Source organism: Hoplias malabaricus, chromosome X1 (genome assembly GCF_029633855.1).
Source record: "Hoplias malabaricus isolate fHopMal1 chromosome X1, fHopMal1.hap1, whole genome shotgun sequence".
In the NCBI taxonomy this organism is placed as follows: domain Eukaryota; kingdom Metazoa; phylum Chordata; class Actinopteri; order Characiformes; family Erythrinidae; genus Hoplias; species Hoplias malabaricus.
Genome location: NC_089818.1, coordinates 32501 through 50655, shown reverse-complemented (window position 1 = coordinate 50655; position 18155 = coordinate 32501). Strand labels below are relative to the sequence as shown.

General features: G+C 47.0%; 2 protein-coding genes and 1 pseudogene across 2 annotated transcripts; 1 reads left to right on the top strand and 2 right to left on the bottom strand.

The window, feature by feature from the left end:
- Nucleotides 1–1156: 1156 nt before the first annotated feature.
- LOC136676053 (transcription cofactor HES-6-like) lies at nucleotides 1157–4456 on the bottom strand. The gene is made up of 4 exons (XM_066652905.1): nucleotides 4343–4456; nucleotides 3176–3262; nucleotides 2728–2809; nucleotides 1157–1557 (listed from the first exon to the last, which is right to left on the bottom strand). The coding sequence occupies exons 1-4, from the start codon at nucleotides 4403–4405 to the stop codon at nucleotides 1157–1159; spliced, it is 633 nt and encodes a 210-aa protein (XP_066509002.1). The 5' UTR covers nucleotides 4406–4456.
- Nucleotides 4457–6439: 1983 nt separating this feature from the next.
- On the bottom strand, nucleotides 6440–9000 carry LOC136675961 (transcription cofactor HES-6-like). Its single transcript, XM_066652789.1, has 4 exons — nucleotides 8906–9000; nucleotides 8620–8715; nucleotides 7705–7777; nucleotides 6440–7365 (listed from the first exon to the last, which is right to left on the bottom strand). The coding sequence occupies exons 1-4, from the start codon at nucleotides 8948–8950 to the stop codon at nucleotides 7022–7024; spliced, it is 558 nt and encodes a 185-aa protein (XP_066508886.1). The 5' UTR covers nucleotides 8951–9000; the 3' UTR covers nucleotides 6440–7021.
- Nucleotides 9001–16690: 7690 nt separating this feature from the next.
- The window catches only part of LOC136676148 (28S ribosomal RNA), a 4383-nt pseudogene continuing 2918 nt past the window's right edge, over nucleotides 16691–18155 (top strand).

Sequence of the window (18155 nt, the reverse complement as noted above, 5' to 3'; positions counted from 1 at the left end):
AAACGTCACTCGTTCAGAGACTAACATGGAACATATGGCCTGTTGGCGCATATTTTATGACTTAACACCTGGAAAAGCTGCTTTAGAAGTTGCCCAGATAATCGTGCACAAGTTTATTTAAACATTTCCAAGCCACAAACACTGAATACACTTAACATGTTAACGTTTAATACAATAAATAGTTTTAACCACAGCACAAGGACTAATTATACACCATTACATTTTCTATCCGTGTTAGTTTTATCTATATAAAATGCAGCATTTAAAAAAAATCAATATAAAATGTTCCCTCTGCTAATAAAATATAAATGCCTCAAGTTGGGGAGTAAAAAACTATGCTATGAAAAGCTGCCACAAGAATTTAAAAGACCCAGAATATGACTAAATTTATATAATATATTTAAATCTAAATAGCTATCAAATGAGCTCTAATTAAGGCTGGTGTATGAAAAGCAGGTTGTAATTGAAAATGTCTCCAATACAGGCACAAAAAGTCCTGAATGTAACCAGTTACAAAAATATATTTAAAAAAACTACTTTTTCATAAGTTGTGTCAAACACTTTTGCTCATGTTTAGCAGACTGAATTTCTTTCACTAGGGGGCGCCATTGTCGCTTCTTATGAATGATGCTTTGTAGAAATGACCCTGTGTGTCCTTGCACTGCAGAAACTGCACTATGTAGCATTTTGAGGAGGGCAGGGAATTACACCCCACTGTCCCCATTAATTTCAGCACATTGCTGTAAAAAATTATTTTCCTAGAAAGAGCCCCAGGAGCCAAAAAATTTAATAAATAAAATCTTTCCAAGTGTGACTGTGTTGCCCTGTGAAGGACTGGCGCCCCCTCCAGGGTGTGTTCCTGCCTTGCGCCCAATGATTCCGGGTAGACTCCGGACCCACCGCGACCCCGAACTAGATAAACGCTTATAGACAATGAAAGACTTAATTAATCTTACCTAGTGTTCCTTTAAGGTGAAAGAAATATGGGAAAGGTCAGCTGTTTTCAGATTTATGTGATTTAATTTATAACAGTAAGAAACAAGGGGGTCATTCCTGTGAAGTGCATCCAAAGTTTAGGTTTGTGTACATAAAGTAAAAGGCAGCTAATGTGTTAAAAGTTGTATTGTTTTGTTGCTCCATACTGCCACCTCTTGGTCTACCATGGCCTCCACATGAAGGAGTTGAAAGTGATAGTGGCTCGTTCCTGTTCAGCTGGAGCTGGACTCGATTCTCCATCAGTTTCCTCCAGATCTGAGCATAGATCTTCGTTGGAGGATGATGACGATGACGAGGAGGTTGGCGAGAGTGCTGCACACGCATCATTGGCTGTTCTGTCTGGGCTGAGAGCAGCTGATTGGTCGGCCACTAGCTCCAGCAGGGCCTCGGGGAGGCTGTCTTCATGTAGAGGCATACACTCCAGCAGGTGGTTTAATAACTCCGCAGCCACAGTGGTGTCAATCCCGGGACAAGTGGAAACGAAGGTGTGAACCTCGTGCATGCACTGGATGTATCCTGCAGCAAATCGTTCACTAGCCTCATGACTCATGGTGTCAGCCTCTAAAAGTCCAAACACACACATATACACATATTAATCTGTAGAAACTAGTCTTATTACTGAGTTATGTCCTTTCATAAAGGAGTAGACTCATAATGCACTGAATGGGGAGAAACCTGTTATCACTGTAAAGTTACAGTAACATTTCAGAAGCATTTTTGAAATCACTGGTAAATGTCCCAGCCAGCACACCTTAGTTGGGCCCACATGGGTTGAACACGGACCAGATGGGTTTAAGCATGTGCTCTGGATGGGTCAATATTTGAGCTATTAGTAGGACTTGAGAGGCCTATATGGGATAAATGTGGGCAGCCTTGAAAGTCTCTATATAATGGTTTGTGGAGTCCTATGTTTAACTCTAACCATGAAGGGCATTGATATGCCAATTTTAATAAAAATATAATTCTGAGTATGTTTCCTCACCATTTGCTGCTCTCCAGTCTGATCACATGCTGGAAACCAGTCTAATGTATTCACAAAGCCCCAGTGTCAGTAAATGGCAAAAAAAAATATGTTCAATCTCTCTCTCTCTCTCTCTCTCTCTCTCTCTCTCTCTCTCTCTCTGCTTACGACAGCGTTGTTTAGACATTGGAGAGACCTCCGAAAGTTAAAGAGCACAAACTGAGATGAGGATTTTGCTCTATTCCTGCTTCATAAATGGGTAATATTGACTGATTTTTGATCTTTCACATGAAATACTGTGGAACCGACTCTATATTTGGGAGACAGCTAACTCATGAAAGTAAACACAGAAAGAGCTACAAAACTAAACAACTCAAGTAAAAAATCAATTTCTATGGCAATTCAAACTTACATAAATAATAAAATAAAAACTTACAGACAAGCTAAACATCAGCCACATACAAATAACCATTAGTTTTTGCCTCAAACTTACTGTTCCACCTTAAAAGACACAGTGCTTCTGAATGTAAACAAACCAGAAAGAACAGCACTTGCACATAATTGTATACGTTGCCTGAAATTCATGGACGTAAGTTGCTGGTACCCAGATGTGGGTATGTTCCTTACAGTGCTATGTTGCCTGGGGACACCAAACATGTCCTGGCTCACTATCTATCTCCTGGCTAAAGACAAAATAGTAGTGTAGTATTCCTTTAAACATGCCACACATGGCACATACAAATCCACGAAAACTGTGTGTATCCCTTTACCATGACTTTGATGCTGCAGGATATTCTCAACCCTCTTCACTGTCAGCTCCAGCACTTCTGCATTCTCCATTTTGGCCTGCAACTGCACAGAAGAAAGGTTTACCTGCAGGTTTTTTCATAGACAATTCTGAAACGGCTTTCCAGTGTACAGCTTTAAACTCTTTATTTAGATTTGTGCATATGTTCCACACTGAGAAGCAACAAAACACTAACAAACGGCCCAAAATCACAGAGAATAGATGAGGAACTTTCACTGAAGTGAAGTATGTTTTCCTTCTCTTCTAAAGTTTTGAAGACATTATATATACATTCTGCATTTGGCTTAAATCTAAGAAATGTACTGATTTAGGATTCTGAATCCACCGAAGCTTTAAGCTTTTCAGTTCTAGATAATTATAATATGTTAAATGTAGTTTTCCTGGTTGTCAGGGTTCACTTGGCTGTTTACCTCGGTGTCAGTGATGAGGTTGCGAAGCTCCTGGAGACTTTCATTAATCCGTGCTCTCCTTTTCTTCTCCACCAGAGGCTTTCGTGTCTGTGAAACAGAGGTCAGATTTAAGGACAGGATTCTGAATAAATGTGGCACAAAACCAGCTTCATTTTTTAATGACACGTATATGTAAATCTACTAAGCTATAAATGAGAATATAATATATACACAGATCAACCTGTTTTATAATTACAGACTATAGTCTATTTATTACGCTATATACTTTATTTACCCCCTTTCACCCTGTTATTTAATGGTCAGGAAGCCCACAGAACCACCACAAAGCAGACATGGTTTGGATGGTGGATCATTCTCAGCGCTGCAGTGACACTGACGTGGTGGTGGTGTGTTAGTGTGTGTTGTGCTGGTGCGAGTGGATCAGACACAGCAGTGCTGCTGGAGTTTTTAAACCCCTCAGTGTCACTGCTGGACTGAGGATAGTCCACCGGCAAAAAACATCCAACCGACAGCATCCTGTGTCACTGATGAAGGACTAGAGGATGACCAACATTAACTTATATTTTTAAAATATTTTCATCTAGTCCAGTACAGTGTAAATATCATTGATAAGATTTGTTTCATTCATTTATTTAAACTCTGTAATTGAGCACAAGGGGACAGGGCACCAGTCTGTCAGAGAATCTCTCTCTCTCTCTCTCTTTCTCTCTCTCTCTCTCTCTCTCTCTCTCTCTCTCTCTCTCTCTTCTCTCTCTCTCTCTCTCTCTCTCTCTCTCTCTCTCTCTCTCTCCCTCTCTCACACTCATATCTGTTCACATATCACACAGCCAAGAAGAAACCCACAAGGATACAGAGAGAACACACCAAACTCCTCACAGACAATGACCCAAGGTGAGGATCAAGACCCAACAAACCCCACTTCATTACATTAGAATTATATAAGGGCCATGGCTGGTCTAATGTTGAGTCCATTATGTCCTGCTTAGAAATGAAAAGCCCCTATAGCTTTTGCCATTTTTAAAGATAGATGAGGACTTTTCTCTGATGTAGATTCTTATCCCATCTCATTTATGTGAATTGTCCTATAAGGAACCATCCACCGAAAGTGTATTTAAGCCCTTTTTGTCTACTATATTTTTGAATAGTGCACCAGGTGTCCTCTCTTACCTTCCTGTCTCCTCTCGGACTTGTGTCCTCATCCAGACTGAATGTGCTCCTGAAAGGGGTCATGACGTCAGGGTTGGGGGGGCACGTGTGTCTCAGATACCTTGGTCTAGTCCGTGTGTGTGTGTGTTAGTGTGTGTATATGTGTGTGTGAGGCTGCAGGGTGGTTATATACCACCTCATTTGCATGTGAATGAGCGCCCTGCGTACACCGGGCTTCAGCTCCAGCCAATCAGCTCACACTCTTTTGTCTTGAGACAGTGAGGGCTACGGGTGGGGGAGAGAGACAGGTGTTCAGCACAGAGACATAGAGAAAGATAGGGGAAAATATACAGGATTTATAAATATATATGTTTATATACACACATATATCAACACTAACTTTCAAACTTTACCAGTTCCACTGACTATATACGTGCAATTTTTAGTTCTACTGTTGCAGAATGTAGTTCTTTTGTTGCTGTGTGTCCTTTGTTTTTCTCTTTTCCACCTGTTCTTTACAGATCAGAACTCACAAGAATGTTGTTGGAGTTTTTACACACTCCACACACTCACTGTCCACACATTTGTCCACCTTGTAGATGTAGAGTCAGAGACAGTAGCTCATCTGTCGCTGCACAGTGTGTGTCGCTCGTCCTCTAGTCCTTCATCAGTGACACAGGACGCTGTCGGCTGGATGTTTTTGTCAGTTGACTGTTCTCAGTCCAGCAGTGACACTGACGTGGTGGTGGTGTGTTAGTGTGTGTTGTGCTGGTGTAGAGTGGATCAGACACAGCAGTGCTGCTGGAGTTTTTAAACCCTGTGTCCACTCTCTGTCCACTCTGTGAGACACTCCTCCCTCGTTGGTCCACCTTGTAGATGTAGAGTCAGAGACAGCAGCTCGTCTTTTGCTGCACAGTATGTGTCGACCGTCCTCTAGGCCTTCACAGGATGTTGTTCACAGGACACTGTTGACATTACATTTTTAATTGGTGGCCTGTTCACAGTCCATGATACAGAGGGGTTTAAAAACTCAGCTCAGTGTCACTGCAGGGCTGAGAATGATCCAATGATCATACCTGCTCTGTGGGAGTCCTGGGCGCTGAAGAACAGAGTGAGAGTGGACTAATCAAGTATGCAGAGCAACAGCTGTGCTGCAGTCTGTAACTATAGAACTACAAAGTGGTCAGTGGAGGTGATGAAATGGATATTCAGTGCAGAAACAGTGAGATCATTTTAATTTTATGGTTGATCTGTGTGAAAATATATAATAATATTTTATTTAAAGTAAATCTGAAGAATTAATATGCTTCTATTCATTGTGAAGCTCTTACATGAATTCCAAATAATTACTTGGGAGCTACAAAGCTGTAACAAATGTAACTTTTTAGATACATCCATTCTTAAGATACAGTAATGAACAAAGAAAGAAAAGGTGCTGAGAATGACTGTGTGTGTGTGTGAGGGGGAGAGAGAGAGAGAGAGAGAGAGAGAGAGAGTGTGTGTGTGTGAGCTGAGGGTTAAACCCCATCTGCCCCCCTCCCCCCGCCCACCACCGACAACTCACACACACACACACTCATTTTCCATAAAGAACAGAAGGGTGGGAGTCTTACACTGGTTGTGTGTGTGTGTGTGTGTGTACTGGCGGTGGAGTTGGGGGGTGGGTTTAATAGCTGGTGGGTTTAGTCCGTTTGGTTTACATGGATCAGGGGCATGAATGTCCATAATCATCTTCACCATCATCATAATAATGAACCATTATTCATAGATAGATCACACTCTGGACAGGGCCCCAGTCCAACACATGGCTTTTTGCCATCATCACTGTCATAATATCATCAATTTTATCATAATATCATCATCCATTATCAGCGTCATCAGCATCTTGAGCACAACATAATATTTATACGGTTACGCTTCGTCTGTTTCCATGGTTACGCTGCATGTGTTTTATTATCAACTCAGCCACATTGTGTTGGAGTCACTGTGTCACATTTAGAAGTAGAAACAATCACAGAAGTTAAATATAAAAAATAAAAGTGAAACATCAGTTAATTTATTAATAAATAAAGTTTAATTATTAATGGGTTAATAGACATAAATACAGAATAGAGGTTAAACATTCTATAACAACAGCTTAGCCAGCTAACAAACCGCTAGCCATGAATATTAATATTATTATTAATAATATTTAATTCAATAAATTACAGTGTTAATTTAATAAATAACACAGGATTAATAAAAGCCTTCTACAATGCAGGCTACTGTAACTTTACTTCAGACAGGAAGCAACAAGGTTTAGAAAAAGAGGGAGATTAAGAAAGAAAAAGAGCTTTTCTGGACCTCCAAGTCACCTCCAACATGCTCACAAACAAGCATATCTATAAGATACATAGCAAAGGAGGGTCAGAGCACACACACACACACACACACACACAAAGGTTTGCACCTCTCACGTGTACTGATATGAATGTGTATGCACTAAAGCAGCAGAGCCTTCAGAATAATGCATACAGTAATAGCATTCAGTATAATTCACATAGTGTATAACACACACTTAGGTACCTATGTACACAGCTAAAATATAATCCTGGCAAATCAAAGCATCTTAAACAACACATGTCAAACTCTTTCTAGACCTTTGTCCCCTTGTTATTCTCTGTGCTATCATTTTTAGAAGTTAGCACAGCTTCTTCTGCTTCACCAGGGCCTCCACATCTCCAGAGTGGTCAGCTGTGGGCTCTCAGTGGGAGGAGGTCGACACTCAGGAGGGGAGCTTACAGGAGACAGCGGGCACGGTATCAGCCCATCTTCCTCATTGCCGTGGTAACAAGGCTGATCCGTAAGTACAGCTCGGAAGGGCTCATGACTCCCAGTGCAGTCGGACGTTGCCCTGGGCAGGGATTTGAGCAGATGGTGGAGGAGCCGAGAACCGAGAGATTTGTCGATCCATTCGCAGGACAGCAGCAGTGTGTGGACCTCATGGACACACTGGATGTAGCCGGTGCTGTATCTCTGATGGGCCTCTGCGTCCAGCCTGGGCTCTGATTGAGGACAAAATAATGGAAATTCAAAAAAAGAGATCTGCTCTTTCTCTTTAAAATAACGCTAGTGTTCTTGGCGCCACCTGTCAGTCGCTCTATGAATCTGCAGCTATTTAAAAGAGGTTCATGTGCAGAACGTAGGAAATCATTGCAGTAGCTTGGCGTGTGAAATGTGTTGATATATTTTTGCACGTGAGTTGTGAGGCCTTTGTAGGCCTTTAATGTAATAAAAATGGAAAATTATTTGGCTTTATAGAAATGTATGGATGAATTATACATAATGAGAAACCAGAAACTGCATTTAAGGTTTGGACATATGTTGCAAACACTCATCTTTACCTTTACTGCTCTGGATGTTCTGCAGATGTTTAACAGTCATCTCCAGGATGTCAGCTTTCTCTAGTTTAGACTGCTGTTTATGGGGAAGAGCAAAGTGTATAACTTTAAACAACCTCTTTATTTAACTTCTGTAAACACAGATTCGTAAACGCAACACTGTTAGTGATGCACCATGTGCCCAAAAGTTTGTAGACACTTGCTTGTCCGATATTTCTTCTGAAATGAAGAGTAATCAAAAAGAATGCTAGATGTTGGAACATTGCAGTGAGGATTCACTGGCAGCTACAGGAACATTAGTGGGATCTGGTACTAATGTTGGGTGATTAATTAGTTCCCAGGCAGTACACGGAAATGGGTCACGTCTGGCCAAGACGCAGCACATCTTGCCGGTTCTGGTAAAGGTGTGGTTGTGTCGGCTGTGGCAAAGAAATTTAAGCCAGAAGTGGCCCAAAAAGTGACTTCTGGCTGACATGGAATCCATTTGGCTTTTCGGGCCAGTGGATATAAGGAGTGGTTGCCAGACCTGGACTAGAATATTTTTTCTCTCTGGGTCTTGTCCCAAATGCCAATTCTGACTAAGTTCTACCCAACGTCTCCCTTTTTAATGGCCTACTTGCCACTTGAAATGACAGCATATGTGTGGACTGCTCCTGCTCACCATATTAGGGCCAAATCAATGCCAAATTAGGACCAGATGTCAGCCAGACCTCACTTTGGCCATATCTTTGACAGAAGTGGGCCATATCTGTTTTGTAGCACATGGGATGAATGAGCGCTTTTGGTTCACATAAATTTAGCCACAACAACATGAGCCAGCAGAATGTGTTAACCTTAAAGTAACTGAATTCATAATGTATAATGGTGGCTACACATTTTGGACATCCGTAGAGTGTTTTAAAGTAAAACTGCACTTACGTCGAGATTGAAAGCCCCTACCACTGTCTCTCTGAGTTGATCCAAACAGTGGTTTATTCTCTCTCGTCTTTTTCTCTCTATCAGTGGCTTTCTCAGCTGAAAACAACATCAAAACAAATCAGAATATGACGTCACAGAAGCCCTAGGAATCCTAGTTTTTTTTTTCTCAGGAACTCATGATAATAACCTTTCCTATCACAATACATTTGACACCACAAGAAAGTAGTGAAGGCTGAAGTAAGATCTACTCTCTTCCCACAAACTGAACCCTTTAGACCCATCCTACCTTCCTCTCCTCCTTGGCGCTCGAGCTCGCTTTCCCCGCGGTCATTTCTGGATTAATTCTCGTTTATTTGTGTTTGTGATGATTGTTTATTTGAAGTGAATGTGTTGTAGTGTCCAGACGGCGTTGGAGTTTAGAGTTTTCTCTATGGAAAGCTGCTCTCCCTCTCATTTATACACTTCGGGCAGATTTGCATCTGAATGCACGAGCGCCTCGTCCTGGGGGTGTTTTCCCACACGCGCGAGAGTGCGCGCGCACACACAACCCATCACTCACAACTGACGCGATGCGCCCTCTTTTCAGTGCACGAGCGCGGAATAAGGAGAGCACACACACACACGCGCGCGTTTGTTTTCATGCGTTGCGGAGACATAGACTTCCATTCATTTCGTAATTTACCCAAACATTAACCACTAGCTTAACACCAACCATAACAATAACCCTAACCTTCAAACACCTGTCTTCACCTTAAAACTGAATGATTTTCATTGTTGGTTCCAGCTCGTGGTCCCCATAAGGAAAAAAACGTCCCCACTGTGCTTTGGTCCTCACAACGTAGTAGTTACCAAGAACAAACAATATCTCACTCACTCACTCACCCACTCTCTTACACACACACACAAAAGACAAAACAGGCGACAGATGTCCCATGGTCGATTCTTTGTGTCACGTGACCCCTGTGAGCGTTCCCCAGAAATGGCGCCAATAACAAACAAAAGAAATCAACTTCCTGCCACAAGATAATCACAGAAACAACACGAAGAGCAGATACGTGAAGGGTTTGAGAGAAGTGGAGAAATTGGTGGAGTGTAATTAGTGGTAATTAAGAAAAAAATTAATGGGGCACAAAATATGACTGTAATGGAACTTATAGAATTTTCCATTCTGGTGAAGAAACCTCAGTCACTGTGAACACTTTGGTGTGTTCTCCCTGTGTGTGTATGGGTTTACTCCGTGTGCTCTTGTTTCCATGTTGGTAGGTGTAATGACTCTGTGTGAGGTAATGGGTGAGTGATGCCCTGTGATTACAGGGTGTCCGACGTATGTTCCTGCCCTGCTCCCAATTGGGTTGGCTCCAAACCTGCTGTGACCCTGAATAAGTTCAAGTGGTTACATAAGATTAATTAACTAATTAATGAAATGACTTATTTGTATATATAGATATGAAAGTGCACCAGCAAAGCTCTGCTTACAGTTTTTAATTTCACTGTTCCATCAAAAGTGTAGCTCCTGGCCTTTTATCTGAAATGACTGCTCTGGCACCTTCTGATGCAACACATGAGTAACTCAGGTCTCTACTTATTTATTTGCAAAGGATTATTTACCAGTTTAATCTTTGACTATGCCATAGTTTTCAGAGAATGAGTCACCTGCAACCTGCAAATCCCAGAAATACACTTGTTATCTGTGAGAATCTCTTTCATTTATTAATATCCAGGAAACAACATCAGTAAGTGAATAATATTTCTGAGGAGATTAGATATAAATCTTCTAACATAAACAAGGGGAAGTTATGAAAATAAGTGGTAAAAACATGATTTTTCAGATCTAAACTTTGGAAAAAAAAAAATAATAAACATTAAAGAGGAGATGGGACTCTGGACAACTACGTCAGAACAAATCTCTCTGCACCTTCTGGAGAGAGGAGAAAATCAAACTTCTCTCTCACTTAAGAACACATCCACAGCTGTTTGTGTCCATCCTTCCTCTGCGAGAAGAACTCAACACTTTGGAGATGAAAGGATGTGGACCTGGAGATAAGCCCACACTGAGCTGCTGGTGTTTTTCAGCACTGTGGACTGACCACATGGGACTGACTTTTGTTAAAAACTATAGGTTTGCAATTGGGACTTGACTGTAAGAACCTAACCCTCAATGGTACTGACACCTAGTGGCCTGGATGTGTCACACATTCTGTATTAAAACTGTTTTAAAACTAGCCCTGACGTGAGGGACTCTTTCTGTGCACAGCCATAAACCACACATCTCATTCAGGGACTACGGAGCAATTTTTCATCTTACATTTTTTCACTTTTATAAATGATTGTTTGCTACTTTTTGGTAGAAAAAACCTTGGAGGTGCATTTATAAAAGTAACACTTTAATAGGGTAATCGTTGTGTTGTTCTTCTTGCGGTGAAACTTGTTGTGTTAAAGTTGACATCTGCAGTCAGACCCCCTCTTTCTTCTTTGAGTGTGAGCAGATGTCCAGGGGCAGATGGAACCCCCCCTGGACACACACACTTACACACACCCCTGCTCCCCCTACTATGTCCGGAGAGGCACGCGAGCGTCCGGACGTGGGAATTTCTTTCAGACAAAAGTGTGCACTGATCTATGGCTAATGGGCGTGAAAGAGAGAGTGTGACCTCACGCCTGGAGGGAGTGGTGGGGAGAGAGAAGGAAGTGTCCGGTGCAGTGGGCAGCAGGTGTGTGTGTGTGTGTGTGGAGGGAGGTCTTGTTAAAATGTTTGTTGCTGTTGTTGCCGTGTGAGTGGTGTAACTACTTCCTGGTCAATCATTGAGTCCATGCTTCATACTGATGTTAATGAAGTGATTTTATTCTTCATTACAAACTCGTCTTCATAGAACACAGTGAAAACTGAAATGAAATTAATATTTCAATAAATTCTTTCGTAACAGGCAGATAATTTCCACACATTCAAATATACTGTTCTATACAATAGCCATGCATAAGGATTCAGGTTTTAGACAAAAACACTGTTAGCTTAACAAGCCAACCATGTGGAAGTTAAACTCTTATTGAATAATCACAGAACTGAATTTCCCAAAGAGTAACAACCAGCATTATATGGGAATTGTGTGCTAATGTGCCCACAGCCCAGTGCAGGCTAGCTCATACTACAAAATTAACATTTCACACCGCAAATCAATATGCGTATCATCAAAGAAAGTTTAGTACAGAACAAAGCAGCATTGTTTTACCGTGTACGCCCTTGACCAGTTGTAGAATGGCGATGTTTCTCTCTCTTACTGTTCTCTCTTCTCTCTCTCTTTTATTCGTGTCTCTCCAAACCGAATCTCCGCGCTCGGAACCACTGCGCGCCTGACGAACTACTTTTGATTTAACGATGTCAAAATAAAAGAACAATAAATAACAAAATGCAGTCGAAATAAAATCTTATGGTATTATTTACAAGTGGTTACAATTGTTTGTGTGAGTGTGTGTTGTGTTAGCGCAAGTGTCTCTCCTCCTTTTCGTGATTTCTATCTTTTTTCTGTGTGTGTGTTTTGTATGTTGTGAGGACAATGACAAGAATCGGTAAAGTATGACTCACAGACAAGGGTGTTAGTTGGTTTGTTTGTGTGTAAATTGACTTTACACTAGACATAGGAACATTTCTGTGGGGAGTGGTCCCCAAGGTCCGTGGGGCCTGTCAGTGGGGTCACTGTCATAAATCCGAATGGTTTCCACTCGGTCCGCCTCGACCGGGTACCTTTAAGGTCGAGTCCCAACCCCGGATCTCGTATCACGGTGGTATTGGGACGGCCTGTGGGTCTATAGGCCACTGACCATCTGCCCACTTGTGGGGTGGGTGGAACGGGCCGCCCCGTCGATTGTATAAACCCGGTTAAGCCCGTTTCCACCCCGATGATTCGTTCGATGTATGCCTGGGAAGGTAAAACATTCCTGGGCACCGGGGGCGTGCGCGAGTCGCCCGTGCGCACGCCCGTGCGCGAGTCGATGGGGCCGCGTAACCCCCGAGGCGTTGGCCGGCGGTTATCCGCCGGTCCGTGGGATCTCCCGACCTTTCCCCTCCTTTGAGCGGGACGTGGGAGTGCACCACCGGGCCCCCGGCTGGAAACGGCTGGAGGTAAAGAGCGCATTAGAGGTGACACGAATCGGTCTTCCACAGACCGCGGCTGGAAGTTTGCAGGGTCGGCCTACAGATCGACCCTTCGTCTTCTCAAACGCAGACTTCCGTAGGCTCCGGGGGCGAACCGTAAACCTATGCCGACCTCCTCGCACTTTGAGGGGGCCAGGATTCTCTTCCATTCTCTTCCCTTAACGGCTGTCCTTTACGACCGTTTGAGCTCGGTATAGGCGGAGCACCAGGGGCAGGCTTCTAAACTGAAATACCGTGCTTAGAACGATCCTCCCCGCCTTGTGCTCCCAGCCTCCATGGCTCGTGGATGCCCGTAAGAGGCGTCCGTTTGTCCAGAATTGTTCCGAGGGGGACTTAGTCGGTCGGTCGATCCAACAGTAGGTCCGTTCAACGTCCGCGTCGGTGGTGCCTTAGAGTCGGGATCCGTTTGAGGGAAGGACCCGTCCCCTAGCCTGCACCGTCCGGGCGAGAATCATACGTTTTCCAAGTTGCCGAGCCGATTGCAGACCCCCACAGCGGGGTCGCATTCGATCCTCTTCGCTGGTGTCCCCTGAGATCACTCTCACTGGCGCCATGCGCCCCCTCTCTTTCCTCAGCCGGGGTTTGAGATCCAGGGGGATCGGTCTGGTTGATCCTGCCAGTATCATATGCTTGTCTCAAAGATTAAGCCATGCAAGTCTAAGTACACACGGGGGGTTGGTACAGTGAAACTACGAATGGCTCATTAAATCAGTTATGGTTCCTTTGATCGCTCCACACGTTACTTGGTATAACTGTGGTAATTCCAGAGCTAATACATGCAAACGAAGCATTGGAAGCTCCGGTCGGGTCGCTTTGGTGACTCTAGATAACCTTTGGCCAATCGTTAAGCCCTCCGGGGCGGCAACGTATCATTCGAGTGTCTGCTCTATCAATTTTCGACGGTAGGCTACGTGCCTACTGTGGTGACCACGGGTAACGGGGAATCTGGGTTCAATTCCGGAGAGGGAGCCTGAGAAACGGCTACCACATCCAAGGAAGGCAGCAGGCGCGCAAATTACCCATTCCCGACACGGGGAGGTAGTGACGAAAAATATCGATGCGGGTCCTATGATCCTGTGGAGCGAACCGAAATGAACTCAGTCTACATCCGTGAGTGAGAACCCATTGGAGGGCAAGTCTGGTGCCAGCAGCCGCGGTAATTCCAGCTCCAATAGCGTATGCTAAAATTGCTGCAGTTAAAAAGCTCGTAGTTGGATATGGGGACGGGTCTTGGATCCCCTGTACAGTCCGGATGGGTGGGAAGCTCCTTCGGGGGTGACCCCCTGTCTCTGGGTGGATGTTGAGACCCGGTCCCTACCCACCGGTGTCCTCTGCTCGGTACTTCCTTAGCTGGGTACTTCACTGCGGTGCACGGTGGGTTGGAGGGTCCGGAGCGTTTACTTTGAATAAAGCAGAGTGCTCAAAGCAGGCCGACACGTGCCATGTCTGACTGAGCTAGGAATAATGGAATAGGGCCCTCCGCGGGGCATCGGGGTCTCTCTTTCGGTACGGCTGGTCGTTCCGGAGTGGGGCTCCGGGGCTTCCACGGTCCTATTTCGTGGGTTTTAAGGACCGAGGGCAATGATTAAGAGGGACGGCCGGGGGCATTCGTACCACACCGACAGAGGTGAAATTCGTTGACCGGTGTGGGACGGACGAAAGCGAAGGCATTTGCCAAGAATGTTTTCATTAATCAAGAACGAAAGTCGGGGGAGCGAAGACGATCAGGTACCGTCGTAGTTCCGACCGTAAACTATGCCGACCCGTGATCCGGCGGCGTGAGGCTAGCGACCACGACCCGCCGGGCAGCGTGAGGGAAACCACGAGTCTTTGGGCTCTGGAGGGAGTATGGTTGCAAAGCTGAAACTTAAAGGAATTGACGGAAGGGAACCACAAGGAGTGGAACTTGCGGCTTAATTTGACTCAACACAGGGAAACTCACCCGGCCCGGACACGGTAAGGATTGACAGATTGATGGCTCTTTCTTGATTCTGTGGGTGGTGGTGCATGGCCGTTGGTAGTTCGTGGAGCGATTTGTCTGGTTAAATCCGATAACGGACGAGACCCTGTGCCTTAAAAAGTTACACGGCCCTCACTTGGGTCCCTGTGGGGGCAGGCGGCCCGAGGGTTCAGCGGTCGGTGGCCGAACTTCTTAGAGCGATCCGAGGCAAGGCAAAGCCGTATGAGATTCGGGGCCATAACAGGTCTGTGATGCCCTTAGACGCCCGGGGCCGCACGTGAGTTACACTGGCTGGTTCAGCGTGTGCATCCATCCTATGCTGAAAGGCCTGGGCAATCCTATGAACGCCTTCCCCGCTGGGATAGGGGATTGCAACTTTTCCCCTTGAACGAGGAATTCCAAGTAGTCGCGGGTCACCAGCCCGCGTCGATTAAGTCCCTGCCCTTTGTACACACCGCCCGTCGCTACTACCGATTGGATGGCCTGGTGAGGTCCTCGGACCGTCCCCGAGGTGCCCCTTTACCGGGGGGTTGCCTCGTTGAGGTGGGAAGTTGATCGAACCTGGGCATCTAGAGGGAGTAAAAGTCGTAACAAGGTTTTCGTAGGGGAACCTGCGAAAGGATCATTAACGGTGACCTGTCCATGGTGGGTGCCCGCCACGGACTTTGGTGCAAGGCCAAGGTCTTTAAGCAAGGCCAAATCCCCCGGTGGGTACCTTAAAGGTATGGACCCCAGACACCTCGTACCTTTCGTCGTAGGCTAATGTGAGTCTCCCTCCGGGGGGGACGGAGCGGGCCGACCTCGGAACTCGGGGTTATGGGAGGACCGCCTTTGGGTGCATAGGTTGCCGGCCACCACCCCGCTCGCGGGGGTCTCGAGTGGTAACGGAGCTGCCCACCGGTTGTTAAACCAAACCATTGATCGTTGAAGGCTTTAATTCTGCATGCGCGAGTCAAAGGGGCTAATGCAACCCCCAGGGCGTTGGCCGGTGTTCGCCGGCCTTGTTGGGATCTTCCGTAACCCCCAGGGGACGGGATCGCACCATGGGCGAAACTCTTTCCCTCTCGGGTTAGAGCGGAGCTTAAGAGCGCATGCAGGGATCGGGAGGTGTAGATCGGCACCTCCCTGGGCTTCGCGAAAGACGGACCGTATAAATAGTCTGAGACCCGTGCGCGAGTTGAAGGGGCCTGATGGGCCCCGGATGCGGAACACAGGTGGGATCTCCACCCAGCCTCACCCTCCGTGGGGACTTGGGAGCGCACCACCGGGCCCGCTCATCCCCTCCGTGGGGAGAGCGTGGCTGGAGCGCACACCGGGTACAAACTTTAGACCGGGACCCGTACGCAAGCTGAGGCAAACTTACCCCGATGGCCGTGCGCGAGTTGACGGGGCTCAGAGAAACCCCCCGAGGCGTGGACCGGCGCAACGCCGGTCTTAGTGGGATCTTTCAGATTTCCCCATGGCTGGGGACTTGGAAGCGAACCACCGGGCCTCGCTGGAAACAGCGAGGTTAAGAGCGCACGCTAGCCATCTACACCCCCGGGTGTCTCGGTCTCCTAAACATGTAAAAGGGAAGGTTGGGCACCACCGAGGCGATCCATTTGGATGCCGAGCCAGGTTTAATGACCCCCAGCCCGGGGTCACCCGACCATAAAATTCCCTTTGTTCATGAATCCCTTCCATCTCATCCAAGGGACGTGAACCTAACCTAAACCCTTAAATTCTGTTGTTCAAAGGCTTTAACCCTCCACCTCGGACGGCCCTTCGTCTCCCTAAACCCAGACACGGTCCTTAAACCACCGTGTGGCGAGAGCTCCGGACGTAGGGAGAGCCATTAGGTCCGGGTCCCATCCGTCATCGTCTCTCCCCGCTGGGCTTTCCGCCGTCGGAGGGTGGGCACAGTAATACGGCGAGCGGCAGGGGGGTTCGCGCCCAGCGCCCCACAAAACAGCCTTGTAGCGCGACCTCAGATCAGACGAGACAACCCGCTGAACTTAAGCATATCAGTAAGCGGAGGAAAAGAAACTAACAAGGATTCCCTTAGTAGCAGCGAGCGAAGAGGGAAGAGCCCAGCGCTGAATCCCTCTTTCCCCTGACCGGGGTGGGCCGGGAAATGTTGCGTATGGAAGTCCGTTTAGTCTCGGTGCGGACGTGGGACCAAGTTTTGCAAGGAAGTGTCTTCCATAGATGGTGAAGGCCCGGTATCGTCCCGCATCCCGCCGGGTAGATCGGGCTTCCCGGAGTCGGGTTGCTTGTGAATGCAGCTCAAAGTGGGTGGTAAACTCCATCTAAGGCTAAATACCGGCACGAGACCGATAGCGAACAAAGTACCGTGAGGGAAAGTTGAAAACAGTACTTTGAAGAGAGAGTTCAAGAGAGCATGAAACCGTTGAGAGGTAAACGGTCGGGGGACCGAGAAGACCGCCCCGGGGGATTCAGCCGGGCGGACGGCCCGCGCTCGTGTGGTTCCGTGACTCGGAGGCGAGTTCATCCGGGCGAGAGAGGGGGCGACCCCACTCCCTGCTCGGCCCTGAGCTTTGCCTCCCGACTTCGGGCCTCTCGGGCGTATGAAGGCTCGAGCCGTCAGGTGTATTTTCCCCGCGTGGTGGTGAGTCGCGACCGGCTCCGGTTAGGCTTGGAAGGGCCCGAGGGTGAATGTAGGTGCGTCCGGAGATGGGGCCCACACGGCCCCGGACACGGGCGTTCCGCAACAGCCCCATCGACTTCGCCGATAACGCCGGGGCCGCGGAGCAATGTCCTTTCCGCGTTCTCCCCTCCTTCGGGATGGGGATGGGGCCCCCCCCGATCGTTCGGTCGAAGCGGGCCGGTTGGGCTGTCCTCAGCCCCGGGCTAGGCCCGCTACGGCGATACGGGGGGTGATCCAGGCCCACAGCACCCAAACGCCTAAGGTCAGCGGCTAAGTTCGGACCCCGACCGACCCGTCTTGAAACACGGACCAAGGAGTCTAACGCGTATGCGAGTCAAAGGGCTTGAACCCCGGAGGCGCAACGAAGGTGAAGGCCGGCGCGCGTCGGCTGAGGTGGGATCTAAGACACCCCGTCCATGGTAGGTTGACAGCGCACCACCGGCCTGCTCTCCACCGAGTGGAGAGTGGAGCAAGAGCATACGCGGTGGTACCTGAAAGATGGTGATCTATGCCTGGGCAGGGCGAAGCCAGGGGAAACCCTGCGTGGAGGCCCGTAGCGGTCCTGACGTTCAATTCAGTCGTCCGACCTGGGTATAGGGGCGAAAGACTTAACGAACCATCTAGTAGCTGGTTCCCTCCGAAGTTTCCCTCAGGATAGCTAGCACCAAACTCAGTTTTATCCGGTAAAGCAATGATCATAGGCTGCGGGGCCGAAACGGCCTCATCCTACTCTCTAACTTTAAATGGGTAAGAGGCCCGGCTCGCAGGCTCGGAGCCGG